The sequence below is a fragment of the Hyla sarda genome, chromosome 1 (assembly GCF_029499605.1).
Source record: "Hyla sarda isolate aHylSar1 chromosome 1, aHylSar1.hap1, whole genome shotgun sequence".
In the NCBI taxonomy this organism is placed as follows: Eukaryota; Metazoa; Chordata; class Amphibia; order Anura; family Hylidae; genus Hyla; species Hyla sarda.
This window is the reverse complement of record NC_079189.1, coordinates 196,298,610-196,323,275: the sequence shown is the minus strand read 5'-3', so window position 1 is coordinate 196,323,275 and position 24,666 is coordinate 196,298,610. Positions and strand designations below refer to the sequence as shown.

The 24,666-nt window shown below is 40.8% G+C and overlaps 1 protein-coding gene and 1 long non-coding RNA gene across 6 annotated transcripts; one reads left to right on the top strand and one right to left on the bottom strand.

The window, feature by feature from the left end:
- The first annotated feature begins 823 nt into the window (after positions 1 to 823).
- On the top strand, positions 824 to 23,682 carry LOC130362352 (alcohol dehydrogenase 1-like). 5 transcript variants are annotated; one of them, XM_056566692.1, is made up of 9 exons: positions 824 to 926; positions 9,791 to 9,892; positions 10,578 to 10,719; positions 11,594 to 11,681; positions 12,732 to 12,951; positions 15,459 to 15,719; positions 18,214 to 18,349; positions 18,467 to 18,605; positions 23,427 to 23,682. In XM_056566692.1, exons 1-9 carry the CDS (start codon positions 909 to 911, stop codon positions 23,458 to 23,460), a joined length of 1,140 nt encoding a protein of 379 aa, XP_056422667.1. In that variant the 5' UTR covers positions 824 to 908; the 3' UTR covers positions 23,461 to 23,682. The 5 variants fall into 5 exon arrangements, with proteins under 5 accessions (XP_056422667.1, XP_056422698.1, XP_056422659.1 ...); XM_056566723.1 differs by lacking the exon at positions 824 to 926 and adding an exon at positions 8,107 to 8,125; XM_056566684.1 differs by lacking the exon at positions 824 to 926 and adding an exon at positions 8,201 to 8,254.
- Positions 12,100 to 18,166, bottom strand: LOC130362389 (uncharacterized). The gene is made up of 3 exons (XR_008891397.1): positions 18,069 to 18,166; positions 17,222 to 17,336; positions 12,100 to 12,320 (listed from the first exon to the last, which is right to left on the bottom strand). It is a non-coding gene; the product is annotated as an uncharacterized LOC130362389 (long non-coding RNA).
- Positions 23,683 to 24,666: the final 984 nt, after the last annotated feature.

The following is a 24,666-nucleotide window of genomic DNA, read 5'->3' as shown; positions in this document are numbered from 1 at the left end:
TATTTTCTAGATTTTTTTCCTATAAAATTAGGTGCGTCTTATATGCCGGAGCGTCTTATATGACGAAAAATACGGTAAATACTGTGGGAAAAATACCCCCAAAGAAAACTTCAGTCCACTCCTAGTAAATGAGGGCTACTGTTTGGCAAACTTCTGTATAGTACTGAAAAATGTCTCTAAGGTCTAGAGATAATGGGGGAGATTTATCAAAATCTGCGCAGAAGAAAAGCTGCCTAGTTGCCCATAGCAACCAATCAGATCAGTTCTTACATTTTTAAAAGGGCCTCTGAAAAACGAAAGAAGCGATCTGGTTGCTATGGGCAACTGGCCAACTTTTCCTCTGCACAGGTTTTGATAAATCTCCCCCAATGAGTAGTGAATGCAAATAAATATTCCTTAAGACCGTGTTTTATCGGACTCTCGGAAAGTAAAGCAAGTTAGAATAACTAGGTGAGATTAAAAGCTGACAGCAGCAGGCGTATCGTGTACACATGTCAAACCTGGTAGAATTCATCTTATCACAATGTTTCCACTATGGAGCGTTGGCTTTTTAGTTATAACTTTGACTAGCTAAGTGTATAGTCTGCAGGACAGTCCTCGTTGTCCTCAAGTGGCACTTTATGCAGGATGACTTTGCTAAAATTGGAGTAGAGCTGGAAATAAAAGGTAATGATCAGCAAGTATTTGTGTGGACGGGCACACCTGGGGAAAATTGTCTTCTGGATTACCGAGGAGGCTTGTATATCTGGTGCCAAGAAAGGGCACTTTAATGGGTGGATTCAAATTTAGGTGCAGTCCTCTATATAAACTGTGGCTGTGCAGAGTCTCAATGCAGAAACGTTTTGTCTGGCAGATAAAACCCAAAAACCTATTCTCCTTCTATCTCAGGACTTTCTACCTGTGCAGAGATGTCAACTGCAGGGAAGGTAAGTACTTATCATGTATCTGGATACAAATGATATAATACAGTATAATATATAGTAATGGCTGCAAAACTGTTCCTGGTGAATATCTGTTAAAAGCCTTTAGACATTTTCATGTTTATCTATTATAAGTTATTATTCTTTATTATTACAGATACATTTTCGTAAACAAACAGATTTACAAGAAAAAACACTCAAATGATGAACAATACACAAAATTCCCACAAACAAAGACAGAAAGAAGCCACGGTTTACATATTCATGACTTTATCCTAAATTCACTAGAAAACTCACATTTCAGTAAACTGCTAGGTCATACGAGGACATTTTGTATGATGTTTTGTACAGTTTTAATAATAACCTTGTTCTGTGTGTTATAAATAGATGTTTGCTTTAGCCAAACAGATATTGCAAATGCAACACATAACAGTCAAGCTAAAATCTTCAAGTTAAAGCAGATTTTATTGATGCATAGAAATGTATAGAACTGCACGGCTCATATTCAGTTGTGTTATTTCCCATCTACTGTAAGACCACCTCTTGAGAAGACCACCTTTAATCTAGCTTTTATTCCCTTATGTCCTATGTGTAGCAATAGCCTTGTCCTATTAGAGGACCTCTCCTCCAGGACCAGAAGAAGGTTTCACTGTAGAGAACTTTTGTTCTGGTCTTTTCCTATAAGAAGATATAGTTTGTACCTAAACGTGGTAGTAATATCAGATGGACAACTTGCATAAAAGCAAAGAGGGGAAAACTGGAAGGCAAATCACTTTCTTATAGAACTTAGTTTACATATCCTACTAACTAAACACATGGGTGCATGAAAAATAACATGGAATAGTTTTATTGTACTGTATATAGTTTTAAGTATCTATATCCAGTAGTGTTGCTCGTGAATATTCGCAATGCGCTATATATTCGCAATTACGAATATTCGTTATTTTTTTTTTCACAGTACACATCACAGTGATCATCCCTCTCTGCTTCCAGCTTGTGTGGTGTAAAGAAGGCTCTAATAATACTGTGTGAGACTGGCGTATGAATTTTCGCATATGCAAAAATTTGCATATGCTAAGTTTCACATATGCAAATTTTCGCTTATGTAAATTTTTGCTTTATGCAAATTTCCACATATGCGAAAATAAAACGCGAATATTACGAATATGCGAATTTAGCGAATATATGACGAATATTCGTCCATATATTCACGAAATATCACGAAGTGGAATATGGCCTATGCCGCTCAACACTAATATCCAGTTATAACAAGAAAGCATTAACACCATATCTTGTATCACAGGCAAAACATATGTATTTTCTATTATACTATAGGAAAAAATGTTACTTGAATGATTGAATCCAGTCACTGAGCAAGTTGTCTTTATTATAGCTGATACACCCCCCCCCCCCCCCCCGAATTTACCTCTGTACTGATGTCTCATAGCTCATACAGCCAGAGGGTCCTAGTTCCTGTATATGGATTGACATGCATGTTTATTGATAATCAACCATACAGCCTGGATGATGTCAGAGAGAATTGTGCCCGCTGTGTTTTGACTAGGTTCGAAAAATGGAAAAGAAGAGTGCCTAAAACTTATATTTATTGATAAACATTAAAATCTGGTGCAAACTATAACTGGTTCATTTTACCTCGCTTTGCATAGGATCATGCAGATCAATTTTAGCTAGGTGCTGTTATAAACTGTATATATAAATGTAATGATATCTCATGCAGATACCTATTGATATCCGTATACCCTGCAGTATTGTGATTCAATTATACTGCAATATTACCTATTCCATTCCCAACGTACGTTTCTGTCCACCTGTGCAAAAACGTGCACCTAGGGGACGTCCTCGGGGGATTTTATAGCATTAGAATATAATATCCAGTATATATGGGTATACTATAAAGTATTCGCTTTAATTTGTTTTACAACACAATCACTGATCTGTACTCTGCTTCCTCATTGATAGTATACTGAGGTAATAAGCAGAGGCAGTAAAGCATGGAAGTTTAGGTCATAAATATAAATACAATTCCCATACAAGTTCCAGTACGTATCCAAGATGGCTCCAGCTCACTTGTATGGAGGTTGTATTTATATTATTTATTTTATGACCTAAACTTCTATGCTTTACTGTCTCTGCTTATTACCTCAGTATACTATCAATGAGGAAGCAGAGTACAGATCAGTGATTGTGTTGTAAAACAAATTAAAGGGGTACTCCGGCGCTAAGACATCTTATCCACTATTCAGAGGATAGGGGACAAGATGCCTGATCGCGGGGGTCCCGCCACTGGGGACCCCCGCGATCTTGCACGCGGCACCCCATTGCAATCAGTCCCCGGAGCATGTTTGCTCCGGGTCTGATTACTGGCGATCACGGGGCTGGATGCTCTGCCCCCTCAATGCAAGCCTATGGGAGGGGGCGTGACAGCTGCGTCCCCAGCGGCGGGACCCCCGAGATCAGGCATCTTATCCCCTATCCCCTATAGTTTCTAATAGACTTTGTACTCCGAATTGTCTTTTTATATTTATTAATTGCTCTAGTCAGTGAATATATTTCAATATATTCAACTAACCAGGCATTTTTTTCAAGAGGTATTTATTGACTTTTCTATGGCAACTAAAACATGACCTTGTTTTTAACCCATAAAGTGTAGCTCTTTAGCAACAGACACCAGACAATTCAGTTGTTATTGAGATGTTTTTTATGTGCCCATAGACCAGGGTTTTCCAACCATAATTTCCAGGCATGCTGGGAGTTGTCGTTTTGCAACAGCTGGAGGCACCCTGTTGGGAAACACTGCCAAAGAAAATGAATTTTCAAATATATGACAAATTATATATCTTTGCATCAGCTTTACTGGAAAGCATAGCTGACCCATCTACAAAAGATATATATATATATATATATATATATATATATATATATATATATATTATTATTATTATATATATATATATATATTTTTTTTTAAATCAATACCAGATGTAAATTACTGGATAGACTAGATTGGTCATAGAATACTCCGTTGCATGGACTATTGTGCATCTCCTTTTTGATGGTGAACATTTGCTCCTCGAATTTGCAATTTACGCAAAAATTAGCAATTTTTTACTAAAGTAGCAGTTAATAAATACGTGACCAGAGCATGGAGAAAAGGATGAATGGTGTACTGCAAGACAACATTGTGAAGAATGTCTGTTTTGAAAAGGCACAAAAAAGGCACAAAATACCTCCACTGCGCCCAAACTGCAACAAATATGGAGAACAAAACAGCTCTTAACCCCTTAAGGACCAAGCCCATTTTCACCTTAAAGGGGTATTCCGCCCCTAGACATCTTATCCCCTATCCAAAGGATAGGGGAAAAGATGTCAGATCGCCGTGGTCCCACTGCTGGGGAGCCCCAAGGTCCTCGCTGCGGCACCGCGCTATCATTACAGCACAGAGCGAGTTCGCTCTGCACGTAATGATGGGCGGTACAGGGGCCGGAGCATCGTTACGTCACGGCTCCGCCCCTCGTGATGTCACGGCCCGCCCCTTTCAATACAAGTCTATGGGAGGGGGCGTGGCGGTCGTCACGCTCCCTGCCATAGACTTGCATTAAGGGGATGGGCCATGATGTCACGAGTGGCGGCGCCATGACGTCACGCTGCTCCGTCCCCCATATCGCCCGTCATTACGCACAGAGCGAACTCGCTCTGTGCTGTAATGATAGCGCAGTGCCGCAGCGGGGATCCCGGGGGTCCCCAGCAGCGGGACCGCGGCGATCTGACATCTTATCCCCTATCCTTTGGATAGGGGATAAGATGTCTAGGGGCGGAGTACCCCTTTAAGGACCAGGCCAATTTTATTTTTGCGTTTTGATTTTTTCCTCCTCACCTTCTAAAATCCATAACTCCTTTATATTTCCATCTACATACCCATATAAGGGCTTGTTTTTTGTGTGACCAATTGTCCTTTGTAATGACGCTGCTCATTTTACCATAAAATGTGCGGCAAACCCCCAAAAATATTTTTAGGGAGGAAATTTTTATGAAAACCCCAATTTTGCGCATTTTGGAGGGTTTTATTTTCACACTATACACTTACGGTAAAAATGACATGTGTTCTTTATTCTGTGGGTCAATACGATTAAAATGATACCCATTTCTAGATACTTTTATATTTTTGTACAGCTTAAAAAAAATCTAAAACTTTTTGCATAAAATCAGTAATCTAAAACGCCCTATTTTGACCACCTATAACTTTTAGATTTTTCCATATATAGGGCGGTATGAGGGCTCATTTTTTACAACGTTATCTGTACTTTTTATCGATACCACATTTGCATATACAAAACTTTTAGATCATTTGTTATTAATTTTTTTATAAAATGTGACAAAAAAGCAGCATTTTTGGACTTTTCAAATTTTTTACGTTTACGTCATTCACTGAATGGGATAATTAACATTATATTTTGATAGTATGGACATTTACGCACGCGGTGATACCAAATATGTTTATTTAAAAAAATGTACGCTTTTTGGGGGTAAAATGTGAACAACTGACAATTTTCATTTTTATTGGGGGAGGGGATTTTCCATTATTTTTCCATTTTTCAACTTTTATTTTACACTTTTTATGTCCCCATAGGGGACTATCTATAGTAATCCTTTGATTGCTAATACTGTTCAGTGCTATGTATAGGACACAGCACTGATCAGTATTAGGCTGGGTTCACATATGTCCGGCATCCGGCATAGGTGAACTCCGCCTAAATCTCGACGCAACTGATGCCACAACTGATGACAACTTGTCATCAGTTGTATGGCATGCGGCATCCATTGTTTCTGGGCAATGGCATGTCCAACCATCCAGCGTCAAAATTGAGACGCTGGATGATTGTGAACTGTCCCATTCAAATGAATGGGATCAGTTCTAGCATCAGTTTCCCTCCAGTGCACGCCGGAGGGAAACTGTGCTCGACGACTGAAATATGTGAACCCAGCCTTATCGGTCATCTTCTGCTCTGGCTGCTCGATCACAGACCAGAGCAGAAGACCCCGGGAGATGGCCGGAGCCAGGTGAGGGGACCTCCGGCCGCTATGCTGGATGATACATTTACGTCTATGGTCGTTAAGGGGTTAATGCAATGATAAATGACCCCTATATTCATCTTTCCTGCTGCCACCGTTCTGATAGAGACTGGTCCAACTGTTCAGCACTTCTTGATGTCAGCACAAGGGATTGCTGGCTTAGCCAATCTCTAGTTCAGGTGATACACCACCATGGCCAGTAAGGCTGGGTTCACAATTCAGAATTTACCATCTGATAAAATCCAGCCGGAGATTCCAAGTGCGGCCAACACTGACTGAATCAGTCGGTGCTAGGACCACACAGACACTGCCATCCCCATAGATGGCAATCTCTGTGGAGCAGAGTTCAATGTTCCAACACGATTTTTGAAGCAGATTTTCCAGGCGGACGGAAAGTCCACCTAGAAAACTCTGCACTGTGCACTGTGCAGCAGAATCCCATTGCCAGCATTTTCTAAGCACAATTTCAGAACAGAACATTATCCTGCACATATTTAAAGGGGTACTCTGCCCCTAGACATCTTATCCCCTATCCAATAAGGGGCGGAGGCTCATGACATCACGGCCGTACCCCGCTCTTGACGTCACGACTACGCCCCCTCAATGCAATTCTATGGGAGGGGTGTGATGGCTGTCACGCCCCCTCCCATAAACATGCATTGAGGAGGCGTGACTGTGACGTCACGAGCGGGGTACGGCCGTGATGTCATGAGCCTTCACCCCGCATCACCAGTCATCCGGCACGGAGTGAAGTTTGCGCCAAGCACTGGGTGTCTGGGGTGCCGCAGCCGAGATTGTGCCGGGACCCCTGCGATCGGACATCTTATCCCCTATCATTTGGATATGATCTCTAAGGGCGGAGTACCCCTTTAATGCAGATTTTATGCTGCAGATTTCAATGTAAACTAAATGACTGAACACAGCTTCAAATCCTGCACATCAAATCAAAATCAAATCTGCACAGGATACTGTACATGTGAATACAATAATACTATAGCAATATTTTACTGTGATGTTACCTCAAATGACAACTAACATAGTGGGAGATGTCACATTTCCAAAACTTCAGTACTAAATGTGCATCCGGTACTGTAGCTGCGAAAGTGGAGATGCGCTTTCCTGCTCATAATATTTAGAGTAGTATTAGCAATAATAATAATATTATTACTTTAACATAAAGTGCCAGTTTTCTAAGGTTTTCTGAGTTCTGGTCAGTCACTTAGACAAAGAAGATTGTGAAAGATGTCAATAAACTAAAAATACATTTTTTCCGCATCAAATGGAACATATAAATACGCACCACTTATCCAAGAAACCTTGTGTAGTGAGAATTCCAGCCTACTATTACATGTGGACATAAACACAAAAGCTGGAGAAAAGGGAGGGGCAGGAAAGCTTTTACTTTGTTATGAATGTATTTGTCAGGCACAGTGTTGCTACTAGAGGTTAAACAAGGATAACGTTAGTATACAGGGCATATCTAGAAGTAAGTGGGTTGCATGAAGAAATCTTTACATGTGCTTAAGTAGCCTAGAGATTAGTCTTTTCCTCTTTGTCCATTTTGGATAATGACTACCTTAATTTCCTGTTATATAGTACAGCATATAAAGAATTGTAACAGTACATAAACATGCAAGGAATACAAAAGCTGTCTAAAGTCTGATATCTTAATACATTTAAAGAGGTTCCCAGCTTTATATTTTACCTCCACAAATAGTCAGGCTGTGCTTAATAAAAAGAATAATAATAATAATGAATAAATAAATAAATAAAAAGGCTGTATTTACCTTACATCTTTCTGACAATGCATGGTCTCTGTTGCAACCACTGTTCGCAGCCATGACCCACCTCTAGGGCTGGTGCAAGGATTTCTGCCACCCTAGACAAAAGCTAATTTTGTGGCCCCCCCTTGACTCCGCCCATTTGCCCACCCTCTGACATGCCCCACCTTACTACTGGGATGACACATTTAAAAAAAAAAAAAAACTCCTCCCCATGTAATCTTATTACTGGTGTGACACACTGTAACAAGCCCCCTTCTCATGTAGTTAGTTTACTAATGGGATGACACACTGTAACAAACCTCCTCCTCATGAAATCAACTTACTACTGAGGTGACACATTGTAACAATCCCCCTCCTCATGTAATCTCTTTACTACTGAGGTGACACATTGCAACAAGCCCCTCCTCATGTAATCACCTTACTACTGAGATGACACACTGTAACAAGCCTCCTCCTTATGTAATTAGCTTACTACTGGGGTGACACACTGTAACAAACATCCTCCTCATGTAATCTCCTTACTACTGATGCCTTTAGACGCCGCTGTCAGCTTTGACAGCGGCAATCTAAAGGGTTAATAGCCGGCCGCAGTGATCGCTGCGTGTCGGCTATTAGCAGCGGCCCCCAGCTACATGAATCAGCTGGGGACCGGCTGGTATGGCGTGGGCTTGAGTCGGTAGCCTGCACCATACATTGGTTGTTATCTCAGGACGAGCCACCTCATCCTAGACAGCAATCGGTTAAGGTTTGCTTACTGCCCTAGTAAAATCTAACAGTTACATATATGATGGGGGAACATATCGGGGGAGATATATCAAAACCTGTGTAGAGGAAAAGTTGCTTAGTTACCCATAGCAACCAATCAGATCGCCTCTTTCATTTTTGAGAGGCTCTTTTAAAAATGAAAGAAGGACTCTGATTGGTTGCTATGGGCAACTAGTCAACTTTTCCTCTGCACAGGTTTTGATAAATCTCCCCCTTCATGTTTATAATTCTACAAAGTTTTTGATAGTAATATGTGTTATACACAGCAATAGGAAGTGTTACACAACTGATCAGTAAATGGTAGGCTAGCATTTGTTTTATACAGACAAGCTGCAATGGGTGTCTATCTGGACTCTACACTATACATGTTTTACTGTCTTGCACCCACAGGTAATATTCTCATAAATGCTACAGATACTTCTGTTGTGTAAGCACTCTAGCAGATTTAAAAGGTCTTCATCTCATTTGTGATCCATTAAAAAATCCAAAACAATGGAGACAGATAAGCACACAGACATACAGTAAATAAAAATGCACAGGAAAGAGACCCCCAAGGCTAACGCATTTCAGGTCGATGGACCCTTAATCATAACATGATACAGATAGATAGTTGTGCCAACTAAAAAAGTGTTTTGTTTGGTTTCTTTAACAAAGCGCCACCTATTTAATGTGAAAGCATCGGCAATGGCACTAGTCAGAGAGTCCAGAGTATATATATATATATATATATATATATATATATATATATATATAAAATCCAAGAAAGGAAGCAGCACTCCAAATTGCAAAAAAGAGGTGTGTTTATTCACCCATTACATTTCAGCCTCAGAATGAGGCCTTTCTCAAGCCTCATGAGAAAGGCCTCATTGATAAAGGCCTCATTGTGAGGCTGAAACGTCGCACTGACTTAACGGGTGAATAAACACACCGCTTTTTTGCAATTTGGAGTGCCGCTTCCTTTCTTGGATTGTACTTTTAGACGGTTTGGAGTTTTACAGTGCCGGCTCCCTCTTTTGTTTTGGCTATATATATATATATATATATATATATATATATACACATTCAAGTTATGCAGAAAAAGAACATAAAATAGGACAGCAGTTTTGTCATATATGTTAATGCTCTCCTGTGAATATGTAATACATTGAAAGTTAGTACTGATGTGGGTTTTCTTTATAAATGATGTTGGAGTAATTCTAGCTTAAAAACATTTTCCCCTACCAAATGCAGGTCATCAAATGCAGGGCTGCAGTCGCCTATGACTTCAAAAAGCCATTTGTTGTTGAAGAAATTGAAGTTGCTCCACCCAAGGCTCATGAAATTCGTGTGAAGGTAACCTTATTTTTTCTGTATTTTTGAAGTTTATAGAGTCTGGGAAACATCATAGCTGCTAGTTTCCGCCCATTATTTTAAGCACAGCTGAAAATTAAAAGGGAAGCCTGGTAAACTGTAAAAACGCCATACACATATTATAATATAGCCAGAAATATTGCTACTTCTTACCGTTATACAACATACCCTTATATAATCCTTATCTAGATGCAGTTTTACAGCTTTATACCTGGTGTAAACTGCCAATCATATGGGGGAGATTTATCAAAATCTATGTAGAGAAAAAAATTGACCAGTTGCCCATAGCAACCAATCAGATCACTCCTTTCATTTTTCAGAGGCCCTTTTAAAAATAAAAGAAGCAATCTGATTGGTTGCTATGGGCAACTGGTCACATTTTCCTCTGCACAAGTTTGATAAATCTGCCCCATTGTTCTTTATTTTTATTCTATGTTCAAAAGCAGCCTATGTCTCCATTTTGCAACACTATGGGGGAGATTCATCAAGAGCTGTGCTGAGGAAAAGTTGTCCAGTTGCCCATAGCAACCAATCAGATCGCTTCTTTAATTTTTCAGAGGCCTTTTTAAAAATGAAAGAAGCGATCTGATTGGTTGCTATGGGCAACTGGGCAACTTTTCCTCTGCACAAGTTTTAATGAATCTCCCCAAAAATGTTTATATTACAGGTGTGTGCTAGTGGAATTTGCCACACTGATGACCATGCCCTGGGAGGTGGAATGGCCAGTTTAAATTTCCCTGTTGTTTTGGGACATGAAGGCGCTGGAGTTGTTGAGAGTGTTGGGGAAGGTGTATTCAAAGTTCAGCCAGGTAATGTAATATGATTATCCTAAAATCAATGCAAAGAATTTCTTTAATTCTATCATCCTACAAATGCAGTTGTACTGTATATAGCAATGATTTAATTGATAAGATGGGTATATAGACAGCAAGATCAGCTTTATGGCTAATGGAAGGGAAACTGACAGCAGGATCACCCAAACTAAACTAATTATACAGTTTAATAGAGCAGGTGGCCTGATTCTAAGAAGAAGCGCTTTAAATCAAAATATGCAAATTACGGTAGTCTTTTTGAACAATTGTGTTCTAGATGCAATGTCAGCAGTAATTCTGCTGCCTGCCCTTGCCCGATCAACCAGCTCCAGTCATAAATATTCATCCCTTCTTCCTGAACATGTCAGCATTACATGCAGATTCCGGAATCACGTGACCGCCTATCTTAGTTAGCGAGTAAGTGGCACATGTGCTCTAGCTGGAAAACAGGGGTCGTGACTTGGCTTGGTGCATAATGCCGACATGTTGAGGAAGAAGGGATGAATGTTTATAAAGGGGGTGGGTTGATCGGTCATGAGCATGCACTGCATCCAGAACACCCCCATTGCTCAAAAGGAAACATAACTATTTTCCCAAAGTAAATAAGTAAACGGCCATTTCATTCATCTATTTGTGTGTGTGTGTGTGTGTGTGTGTATATATTTATATCTATATATATATATATATATATATATATATATATATATATATCCCTTTCATTATTACAAGGGGATCTCTGCAGCATATGAGATGGCTATAATAACACATTTATTTTCAAGGCGTTGGTAAACTTAATGGACCTGATGAGAGAAAGATCATTCTTGTTACTATATTACTTTAACTTTCTATTGAATCCTTCCTTCTTATTTAGGAGATCATGTCATCCTTTTGTGCAGTCCAATGTGCATGAAGTGTAAAGCCTGTCTGCACGAAGAGAGCAACTTCTGTGAAAAGAATGAGTATGTTATTTATCCTTTAAATTTTATTGTATCTATTATTATCTATGCAGTGGATGAAGAATCATAAAACAATCGATAAATATAATTAGTAAAATGGTCTTCTTATGAAATTGGGTCTAGTGTGTGTGTGTATTGTGGTGTATCTGTGTGTGTATTTGTGTGTATATGTGTACGTGGCTAATATAGGGCAGTTCGATTATGAGCTCAACTGGGTACTGACTGATATAGGAAATTATAATCCACGTACAGTGCTATGGAATATGTTTGAGCTATATAAGCAAAGTAAAGAACTACATTTCTAGCACTTAGTATATTGAAGGAGATAATTAAAACAGACAAATTTTAAGCATTTTCAGTGTGTGCATGAAAGTGATGCGGGCAACATTTTCAAATGTGGCGCCCGTGGTATTGACAATTAGGTGCAATTGCCAAGCAGTGCTCGAATCATGTGTAAAATAATCCACAAACAGGTCAGACTTCCCCCTCACAGGGTCGTGACATGTAGCAGTATGGACCGGTCAAGTGAAAGATTACACATGGCTGAGATGCTTGAAAACTTTAGCAGCCCAAGTTTGCAAGGGAGCAGTGTTGCTGTACCTGATATTAGTCAGCCTTCCAAAAGTGCAACTACTCCCCATGCTAAGAGAGGGAAATGAAGCGAAAAAGTTTTAGAAAATCATTAAATGAATTAATACTAATTTTCAATTACTAAGTATTTCTGTAATTACCTAAATGCACCTTGAAAAACTAAAAGAAATTAAACATGCCAAAGGGCCTCATCTTTGAGTGCCAAAACGTGATGACTGAGCTATAAATTTGGGCAGAATAGGCACAAATATAGGCCACACCCTTTTTTCAGGATTGGTGAGCATGGTGCATTCAAATCAAAATTTGAGTGAAAACTTTCAAAATGTGGTGATAAAAGTTTGTGCCAATTTTCAACCAAATTTGGTGCAAAATGCCCCAACAAAAATGGTGCTAAATCCTTTGATTATTTGCCCCATTTCTAAATATTTGGCAATTTACTTACTGATTATGTTTGCTTTTTAGTGTTGGAAAAAATGTTGGACTCATGTTGGACAAAACCACCCGATTTTCTATCAAGGGAAAAATGATCCACAACTTTATGTCCACAAGCACATTCACCGAATATACTGTTGTGGATGAATTTGCCATTTGCAGGATTGATAAAGCTGCTCCTTTCGACCAAGTGTGCCTGGTTGGATGTGGCTTTTCTACTGGTTTTGGAACAGTTCTCAATACAGCAAAAGTAAGTCAACAATAATACTAGACTGGGCATAGGCAGCACATCAGTACACTATGAGCATTATATATCAGTGCAAAATGCTAAGGAAATGTCACCTGCACTAATGGAAGAATAAGTCTTTCTTCAATGTTCACATCACGATGAATTTAAGTGGTGAGGCTGATGTAAAGAAGCTATGTGCTATTAGATACAAATGGTCTGCTATTTTTGTGTCTGAAATACACAACTTTTGGCCAAGTACACTGTATAGTGGTCTCTCAAGTTACAATATTAATTGATTCCAGGACGACCATTGTATGTTGAAACCATTGTATGTTGAGATCATAACTCTATGGAAACCTGGTAATTGGTTCTGAAGCCATCAAAATGTCATCCAAAAATAGGAAAAAGAGAGGATTAACCCCTTAAGGACTCAGGGTTTTTCCGTTTTTGCACTTTCGTTTTTTCCTCCTTACCTTTTAAAAATCATAACCCTTTCAATTTTCCACCTAAAAATCCATATTATGGCTTATTTTTTGCGTCGCCAATTCTACTTTGCAGTGACATTAGTCATTTTACCCAAAAATGCACGGCGAAACGGAAAAAAAAATCATTGTGCGACAAAATCGAAAAAAAAAACGCCATTTTGTAACTTTTGGGGGCTTTCGTTTCTACGCAGTGCATATTTCGGTAAAAATTACACCTTATCATTATTCTGTAGGTCCATACGGTTAAAATGATACCCTACTTATATAGGTTTGATTTTGTCGCACTTCTGGAAAAAATCATAACTACATGCAGGAAAATTTATACGTTTAAAAATGTCATCTTCTGACCCCTATAACTTTTTTATTTTTCCACGTATGGGGTGGTATGAGGACTCATTTTTTGCGCCGTGATCTGAAGTTTTTATCGGTATGATTTTTGTTTTGATCTGACTTTTTGATCACTTTTTATTCATTTTTTAATGATATAAAAAGTGACCAAAATACGCTTTTTTGGACTTTGGAATTTTTTTGCGCGTACGCCATTGACCATACGGCTTAATTAATGATATATTTTTATAGTTCGGACATTTACGCACGCGGCGATACCACATATGTTTATTTTTTATTTTTTTTACACTGTTTTATTTTTTTTATGGGAAAAGGGGGGTGATTCAAACTTTTATTAGGGAAGGGGTTAAATGACCTTTATTAACACTTTTTTTTTACATTTTTTTTGCAGTGTTATAGGTCCCATAGGGACCTATAACACTGCACACACTGATCTCCTATGCTGATCACTGGCGTGCATTAACACGCCTGTGATCAGCATTATCGGCGCTTGACTGCTCCTGCCTGGATCTCAGGCACGGAGCAGTCATTCGTCGATCGGACACCGGGGAGGCAGGTAAGAGCCCTCCCGGTGTCCGATCAGCTGTTCGGGACGCCGCGATTTCACCGCGGCGGTCCCGAACAGCCCGACTGAGCAGCCGGGTCACTTTCACTTTCACTTTAGAAGCGGCGGTCAGCTTTGACCGCCGCTTCTAAAGGGTTAATACCGCACATCGCCGCGATCGGCGATGTGTGGTATTAGCCGCGGGTCCCGGCCGTTGATTACCGCCGGGACCGACGCGATATGATGCGGGATCGCGGCGCGATCCCGCTTCATATCGCGGGAGCCGGCGCAGGACGTAAATATACGTCCTGCGTCGTTAAGGGGTTAAACAAAAATAAGTAGATAACTAATATAGATAAATCAAGTCCTTACATATAAAAGTAAGAAAGAGCTGCTGGGAGCTGTAAATCACTGTCTATGTAGAGGACAGGAGCTTCTTCAGGGTCCTGTAAAGTGCAGTGTCCTAAAAAAGTATAATGGAGCTGTCCCCACCTGGAGCAGCTATCCCTGGCACAGGTAAAGAGTAGTACAGAACATGTTGTACCTCCCTGTACTGGGGCGCTACCAGACAGCCAGTCAGTGCATGCACTTCAGTAATACAGGGGTTTACCAGTAAAATGCCCATTCTGATTGGTCAGTTCTTCCCACCATTTACACGTTTCAAAGATCTGGACTGTCCGTAGCATTGTATGTTGAGTCTGGTTTCAAGTTACAATGGTCCAGAAAAGACCATTGTATGTTAAAAATATTATATGTTGAGGCCATTGTAAGTTGAGGGATCACTGTATAGTGTTCAAGTCAGTCAGCCCAAGTCACAAATCCAGGTACAGCCAATAAACTCTGTGTTGCATTACAACTTGGCTCAATTTACTTCAAATAACTGTGCTGCAATACCCCACCCAAACTGAGGACATGTGTGGTGCTGTTTTTGGGACAAAAAATAAGCCCCTTTAATTTCATGCAGCAATGGATGGATTTTTATTTAAAACTAAATTGTCATTTTTCACTTATTCTTCAAAGTTCATCTAAGATAATCTGAATACATTGGGAAGTGGCATTGAAAGTAAAAATGAACTTTACATATTCTCCAATATTTAATTATTGTCATACATTGTCTGTTGACTAACTGAATGTACACTTTTTTTTTTCAGGTGAAGCCAGGAAGCACATGTGTAGTGTTTGGCCTGGGCGGAATAGGCATGTCAGCAGTCATGGCCTGTAAAATAGCTGGTGCCACAAAAATTATTGGAGTTGACATCAATCCAACCAAGTTCAACAAAGCTAAAGAGCTGGGATGTACTGAGTGTGTGAACCCAGATGACCATAGCAAACCCATCCATGAGGTTATCACCGAGATGACCGATGGGGGAGCTGATTATGGCTTTGAATGTATTGGCAAAGTTGATGTGATGGTAAGAAACACTTTATATTCCATGACAGATACCGTATATACTCGATTATAAACCAAGTTTTTCAGCACGATTTTTCGTGCTGAAAACGCCCTCCTCGGCTTATACTCGAGTGAACTCTCTGCCTGTCAATCCCTTCTCAGTGGTCTTCAACCTGCGGACCTCCAGATGTTACAAAACCACAACTCCCAGCATGCCCGGACAGCCATCGGCTGTCCGGGCATGCTGAGGGTTGTAGTTTTGAAACATCTGGAGGTCCGCAGGTTGAAGACCACTGCGGCCTTCGTCATCATTTAGAGCCCCTTTAGTTTTCTACTCACCTCCCCTCAGTGGGAAGGAAGGGTGAGCTGGTCCGGGCCATCTATGCTGCAGGGACTGTCCAGTGGGGAGGGTTAGTCGTTTCAGGTTGTCCATTTTCACCGGGAGGCCTTCTTCTCTGCTCTGGGCCGGCCCCGGCCTAGTGATGTTGCCTTGACGACGACGCACAGGGACGTCTGTGCGCAGCAGACGTACCTGCGAATGAACATCCCTGTGCATCATCGTCAAGGCAACGTCACTAGGCCGGGGCCGGCCCGGAGCAGAGAAGAGGGCCTCCCGGTGAAAATAGACAGCCTGGAACGACTAACCTGGACGGTCCCTGCAGCAAAGATGGCCCTGACCAGCTCACCCTTTCTTCCCACCGAGGGGAGGTGAGTAGAAAACTAAAGGGGGGGTCTGGATGATGGCGAAGGCCGCAGTGGTCTTCAACCTGCAGACCTCCAGATGTTTCAAAACTACAACTCCCAGCATGCTGGGAGTTGTAGTTTTGCAACATCTGGAGGTCCGCAGGTTGAAGACCACTGATGAAGGGATTGACAGGCGGTGATGATGAAGGGGGGGGGATGATGACGAGGGGGATGATGACGAGGGGGGTGATGACGAGGGGGATGATGACGAGGTGGTGATGATGGGGTAATGATGACGGTGGTGAAAATGACAGGGTGAAGATGATGGGGGTGATGATGACAGGGTGATGATGACGAGGGGGATGAGGACGGGGTGATGATGACGGGGTGATGATGACATGGGTGATGATGACATGGTGTTAATGACGGTGGTCTGGATGATGACAGGGGGATGATGACATGGGGGAATGATGTATTTCCCACCCTAGGCTTATAGTCGAGTCAATAACTTTTCCTGGGTTTTTGGGGTGAAATTAGGGGCCTCGGATTATATTCGGGTTGGCTTATACTCGAGTATATACGGTACATTAAAGTTTCAGCAAACAACCTGGTTGGACTTGATGGACGTATGTCTTTTTTCAACCATACTAACTATGTAACTATGTATCCAACATTTTCCAATGTTACATTCTTTCTCTTTATAGTCACTGTTATTTGAACACATTTTGCATAGATTAATAGCACAAGCGAATATAAAAAACAACTTTGTGACATATTTTATCACACAAAGAGGCATCGTTCTCCTATTATTAATACCCATAAACCCCTCCTGCTGCTTACCTCTTTCACTCTGAAAATCAGCTCAGCTTTGTCCTGTGACTGCAAGACACGTAATACAAGTCTATGGAGGGGGTGGAGGGAGATGGGAGGGGAAGAGCATGTGATCATACATAGTCTGCAGAGAGGAGGAAAGAAAAATGTCATATGTAAGTTATTTAGTGCTGCTTTTCAGGTACACACACAGGTCAGCTTATCCTTAAAAGTCACCTGAAATGACAGGTACACTTTATTAAGTATTATTCACCTAAATTATAGAAATATCATTCTTGGTACATCTCTCCTTACTGTAAAGTAGTACCAAGTACTGTAAATGAATTATAATTTCATATGTTAACCCTGAAGCATCTTTTATTCAGATAAAATAATAATCACAGTCTAAATATCCTATTAGGGTTCATGGGCGTCACAAAAGTTCTTCCACTCTAACAAGGAATGGTTCTCACTCTGACGGACCAAGGCCATCAATATGTCATATTGTGACCATTAATCTAATGGTGGCCATGTAATACAATACAACAATACTATATTATTATATTTGTGATGTGATAATCCCTTTAAAGGATCCCCAGATTAAGATGAAGGATAGTTATGGGTGGTTGATGTTACTGAGAGCAGGAAAAGGTTTACATGAGTAAATAGCAGAGAAAATCCTGACAAGTGTCCAGGAAGACTCCTGATTACCCCACCCACATCTAGTGATTGACAGCTTTCCCTGTATCATTGTGCACAGATGAGGTTGTCAATCAGCCTGTGTGGGCGGGGCAATGACTCTTAGTGTCTCTCCTAGGAGTCCTGTCAGGATTTTACTCAGAAATCCTGCTCCAAACCCTATAAACACACTGCATACCTGTGCAATGACCAATTGGCCACCATTTGTTACCAAGACTGCCAAAACTCAGGCTTCCAAGAATTCTGGGTTCACGTTGTGGTTTACACTGGTATACTACAAAAAGCAAACAAAAAATAATAATTTATCCTTTATTTGTCTTTAGGCCTCCATGATTCAGTCCACTAATTATTCCTTTGGATCTGCCTGCATTATTGGTGTTCCCAAGTCCACAGACAGGATTTCCCTTGATGTCATGTGGCTGCTAACTGGACGCAAAGTGCAAGGAGCCTTCTTGGGAGGTGAGTTCTAGAAATGATAAATTTAAGTAACATCTAACAACACCAATGATGTTGCTCAAATATTATAATTTTCATGTAATTGTTTTAGAATAAGAAACCAGTTACATTGTTTTGCAGATTACAAGGCACCTCTAGACTTTCCTGGAATAGTCAGTGACATGCTTGCTGGGAAAATTGACCTTGATCCCCTGGTGAGCTGGAGACTGCCATTGGAGAAGATCAATGAAGGCTTTGACCTTATGAGAAATGGAAAAACGTGAGTTTGTTCACTTAGAATGTATACTTTTCTAGAAAGAAAAATTCAATATGTATGCCACATCACATTCAAAACTTAGTTCTTCTTTACTAACTTCTTTAGTATTTTAGTTTTCTTAGCTTAGCTTCTACCTAATAGTGATCTGTGCCATTTTGTCTCATTTTAAAAGGGGAACTCCAGTGGAAACAAGTAGAACACAATTGTTGTCGAATCAACTGGTGCCTGAAAGTTAAACAGATTTGTAAACTACTTCTATTAAAAAACCCTGATCCTTCCAGTACTTATCAGCTGCTGTATAAAACAGAGAAATTTGTGACTTTCTTTTTTGTCTGACTACAGTGCTCTCTGCTGACACCTTTGTCTGTGTCAGGAACTGTCCAGATTAGAATTATATCCCCATAGAAAACCTCTCCTGCTCTGGACAGTTCCTGACACGGACAGAGGTGTCAGCAGTGAGCACTGTTGTCAAGCTGGAAAACTTCATAAATTTCTCTGTGGTATATATGTAGTATGCAGCAGCTGATAAGTACTCAAAGGGTTAAGATTTTTAAATAGAAGTCATGTACAAATCTGTTTAACTTTCTTGCACCAGTTGATTTGAAAACCTTTTTTTTTTCCACTGGAGTTCCCCTTTAAGTCCCATTCTTTAACCCCTTAAGGACATAGGGCGTACAGGTATGCTCTGACATCCTGGTACTTAAGGACACAGGGCGTACCTGTACGCACGGCGGGGACCGGACCAGGATGACTGCTGATATCTATCCAGCAGGCATCCCGGCGGTGATCGCCGACATGGGGGGTCTCAGGACCCCCCCATCCTGAGACACCCCATGTCGGTGATCACTGCAAATCACCGGTGAATTCACATCGACGATTTGCGGTGATTCGTGTCATACAGGTCTCCGGTGACCCGGTGACCCAGAAAATAAGGGGGATCAGGGTTGTCCAAGACACCCACGATCCCCCTGAAGGGATAGGAGTGAGGTGGCAGGGGTGTCACCCTTCCTATCCCTGCTATTGGTCGGTCAGAAGCGATCGACTAATAGCAGATCGGGGTGGGGAGTTAAAGTTTGGTTCCTCCATTCTGCCCACCCACAGTGGTCCGGGCAGAACGGGGGAACCGATGGTGACCGGCGCCGGATGCCCACTTACCATCGTCGATCGGCGGCAGGGGGGGGGGCAGAGGACGGCGATGCGGCTCCCTGGTACGGCGATCCTATGGAAGCCGGTGAGTAGTTGCCTAGCAACATCTGGAGGGCTTCAGTTTTGAGACCACTATACAGTGGTCTCTAAACTGTAGCCCTCTAGATCTTGCAAAACTACAACTCCCAGCATGCCCACACAGCAGTTTGCTGTCTGGGCATGCTGGGATTTGTAGTTTTGCAACAACTGGAGGGCCACAGTTTAGAGATCACTGTGCAGTGGTCTCTCAAACTGTGGCCCTTCAGATCCTGCAAAACTACAACTCCCAGCATGCCCAAACAGCAAACAGCTGTCTCGGTATGCTGGGAGTTGTAGTTGTGGTCTAGCTGTTGCATAACTACATCTCCCAGCATGCTCTCCGGTGATCAGTACATGCTGGGAGTTGTAGTTTTGCAGGATCTGAAGGGCCACAGCATACACTGACAGACCGTGCATGCTGTAAGTTGTACTTTTGCAACAGCTGGAGGCACACTGGTTGGAAAATACTAAGTTAGGTAACAGAACCTAACTGAAGGTTTCCCAACCAGTGTGTCTCCAGCTGTTGCAAAAGTACAACTTACAGCATGCACAGTCTGTCAGTGTATGCTGGGAGTTGTAGTTTTGCAACAGCTGGAGGTTTGCCCCGCACCCCCCCCCCCCCATGTGGATGTACAGGGTACATTCACACGGGCGGGTTAACTGTGAGTTTCCTTCTTCAAGTTTGAGCTGCGGCAAACTCCTAGCGGAAAATTCACCGTAACCCCCGCCTGTGTGAATGTACCCTAAAAACACTACATTACACTAACACATAATTAATTGGTAAAACACTACAAATACACCCCCTTACACTGTCCCCCCCCACCCCAATAAAAATGAAAATGTATCGTACGACAGTGTTTCCAAAACGGAGCATCCAGCTGTTGCAAAACAATAACTCCCAACATTTACGGACAGCCACTGACTGTCCAGGCATGGTCCCTGAAAAATTCGGATTTAGAAAATTTGGTGGAAAATTGGAAAATTGCTGCTATACTTTGAAGCCCTCTGATGTCTTCCAAAAGTAAAAACATGTCAACTTTATGATGCAAATATAAAGTAGACATATTGTATATGTGAATTAATATATAATTTATTTGGAATGACTATTTTCCTTATAAGCAGAGAGCTTCGAAAGTTAGAAAAATGCTAAATTTTCAATTTTTTCATCACATTTTGGAATTTTTCACCAAGAAATGATGCAAGTAACAACGAAAAGTTACCACTAACATAAAGTAGAATATGTCACGAAAAATTTTTCTCGGAATCAGAATGAAAAGTAAAAGCATCCCAGAGTTATTAATGCTTAAAGTGACAGTGGTCAGATGTGCAAAAAACACTCTGGTCTTAAGGTGAAAATGGGCTTGGTCCTTAAGGGGTTAAGTGTTCATGTCTCCTTTGATTTAAATCTGTCAGAGATTATTGTGGGCTGCATATTCACTTTTTTTTTACTTCACTTCAACTGGGTGAATTGTACATTCACTTCTAAATATCATTTAACCATTTCAGACTGTATGTCATTTGGATCCAATTAAATAACTTGCAAATACTTTTACTATCCGGAAATCCCTATAAGTTAAAGCATGTATTGTAGTCTATTTCTATCCAGTTCTGTTTTAGGAATTCATTTGGTTATCTTATGGAATTAGTCAAGACTGACAGATACACCCATAACAGATCAGCTAAGCTACAGTATATGCTCAACTAAGCCTGTTCACAGATTTAAAGTGCACAGGTTTAAAGTGGTATTCCAATGGAAAACAAATTTTCATGTCAACTGGTTCCAGAAAGTTAAACAGATTTGTAAATTAATTCTATAAAAAAAATCTTAATCCTTCCAGTACTTATCAGCGGCTGTATACTACAGAGGAAGTTGTATAGTTCATTCCAGTTGGACCACAGTACTCTCTGCTGACACCTCTGTCCATGTCAGGAACTGTCCAGAGCAGAAGAGGTTCGCTATGGAGATTTGCTCCTACTCTGGATAGTTCCTGACATGGACAGAGGTGTCAGCAAGGAGCACTGTGGCCAGACAGAAAATAACTACACAACTTCCTCTAAAGCATACTGTAGCTGATAAGTATTGGAAGGATTATGATTTTTAAATAGAACTAATTTACAAATAGATTTAACTTTTTGGAACCACTTGATTTGTTTTTCAACGGAGAACCCCTTTAAACATAGGCCTTTTATAGTACATGGAACTCTCTCATAGCGCAGTGTGGCCCTGTGTGCATTCCTGTTCACCTCCGAATGTTTCTCATCTGCAGCCATTTTACAATATGTGTCCAAAATGGGATATACACCAATGAGGAAACAGGCAGTAGAGCTATATAAACCATTATCTTAATGGGGAAGAGAGTTACGGTCTTCACCCAGCAGGAACATACAATGGATACACAATGTAGCTCCATCTGTAAGCTTACAATTTACTACTGTTAAAATGTAGTTTGTCAGTGTGCGTCAAGAATTCTGCAGCTCGGTAAGGGTTAAGTATGTGCTATGCAGAAGATGCTGACAGGGCCATTGCAAGGATTTTCATCTAGACAGGCGAAGGGTATTTTAGTGTCCCCCCTCCCCCAAATTTGGTGTACTTAAATAGGTATTGCAGCCACCCAGTGCTTAGATACATATTGAAGCCCCTCAGTAGTTAGGGAGGTATTGCAGCCCCCACCCCACCCACATTAGTCAGGTAGGTATTGCAGATCCCCATTAGTTACATTGATATTGCAGCCTCCCCCCCCTCCCATTAGTAAGGTATTGCAGCCATGCTGCCCCCTTCCCCAAAAACAATAAAACTTTAACCCACCTTCCTTCCTTTCCTCTTCTTTCCTAAGGTCACAGCTCCGGTGCAGGACTTCTTCAGCAAGCCGCACGATGAGATGATATCATAGCCTGCATTGGAAGTGCTGCGCTGCGCCGCTCTTAAGTATAGGAGCAGGGAAAACTGCTGTTCCTTCTCCTTTACAGTACTGTGAGTGGTGATGTGTACATCGTACGCATCACCACTCATTTTACTTTGGAAGGGGGATGTGCATCTCATCCGAATCCCCTACCTGCAGTTAGGGTTTCAGAGTTTTCTGCCCCTTCACCACTTGCACCGTAAGGAAGCTACTTGAGCTGCCTCATGTAAGCGCCGGGCCTGGGTGCTGAATGGACAAGGTATCACTGTATGCCCATACAGTGGGACTTGTTATCCAACACAGAAATTAGGACTTAAATGGACTCTGTGATTACAAAAAATGTTTCATATGTCATAGGGACCTACCAGAACTTTTGACCCGATCAGTAGAATGTTAAGTGCATTTTCTCCCAGCTCTGCTTAGAGACAGTCTCACAGTGCAAGTCTATCGAACCTTCTCATTCCACTCATTCTAGTGATTGGTCAAGGTCTGAACACTCGAACCCTGACTGATTAAAACTTTTCAAATGTCCCCAAGACATGTCAAAAGGTTTTCTGTTTTTTTTTTACAGGTACATTTTAAAAACATAATTATTGTAAGAAAAAAAAATGGTACTTCAAAGTATTCTTTTTGTTTCTCTGCTTAAGTTTATTCTATAATATCAAAGTATTAATGCATACCTTTATTTTTTATTTTACAGTATCCGTACAGTCCTTATGATGCCAAAGAAATAAAGAATATCCAAGGAATTGCTTGTGACTGAGAAACACAAATCATTTCAGATTTACACAAACTAACCTTAGTTGCTTCTTTGGTGTGGTGTGTTCATTTTCCAGACTTATGTTGGGTGATTTTTTCTTTCTAAAGGGAAATATTTGACATTTAACATGTAACTCTTTCTTTCAATATATTTGTTATAACCAAGAATAAAATATATGATTCTGGTTTTAAAGGTTTATTGTGTTTTATATATATATTTTTTTGTTTCTGTTAGGTTGTTAAGGTCGGCACAATATAAGCCAGTAAATGGTGAATATCATTCCCTCCATTTGTAAATCCCTTTATTTACCAAAAATTTTTTTCTTAGTTCAAATGTCAGAGTATTTGGTACCCAGGGGAGACCTAATATTTGGAAACCGCCTTCTCCCCCCCCCCCCCCCCCCAAACAAGCACCCAAACTTCCCCAAAGATTTTTAAAAATTTGCACAAATTTGTAAACTAACAACTGGAAAAAATACGATCTTGGTTACTTCTGATTAAATTTAGACTTTCTTGATTTTTTTATTGTTATAATTTGTCTGAAACATCCTATGATTTAGTGTAGATAAGAAAGGGAAAAAACAGGACGTATTGCCCGTGGTGCCTATTCCCAGGTAACCAAAAAGACACAAGATATTTGCTAAAATAAAACTGGCATTTATTGGTACAAAATATGGGGTGCAACACAATGGTTTCGAACCCGGGCCGGGTTCTTCCTCAGGCAAGGTTGTTGAACAACCCGGCCTGGGTTCGAAACCAATGTGTTGCACCCCATATTTTGTACCAATAAATGCCAGTTTTATTTTAGCAAATAATTTGAGGCTTTTTGGTTACCTGAGAATAGGCACCACGGGCAATCTGTCCTGTTTTTTTCCTTTCTTATGTACACGATTGCAACGCGACCGGAGGTCGCCCAAGCTGCCGCGCGCGTATTTGGACTACAGACCGCAGCGAGTCTACAGGCACACTAAAGGTGTTGTGCCCTGAGCACAACTCTACATGGTAAGGTGCAATCACATGTGCACAAGTTACCTTACCCTAATAATATTCCACTAGGAGCGCACCTCGTTTTTTCCATATTTCCTTCATCCTATGAGTTAAGGTCATATGGGATTATATCACTGTCCAATAAATAACTCTAGATTGCAAACGCTTCAGTACTTAATAGTAGTATATTATTT

Bases quoted from the DNA above. Each gene is read 5' to 3' on its own strand.
- LOC130362352 (XM_056566684.1), top strand. From the start codon at position 8,225: ATGACACACTGTAACAAGCCTCCTCCTTAT. The intron at 8,255-9,790 runs GTAATTAGCTTA...TACCAAATGCAG, and splicing joins GTAACAAGCCTCCTCCTTAT to GTCATCAAATGCAGGGCTGC. The intron at 9,893-10,577 runs GTAACCTTATTT...TTTATATTACAG, and splicing joins CTCATGAAATTCGTGTGAAG to GTGTGTGCTAGTGGAATTTG.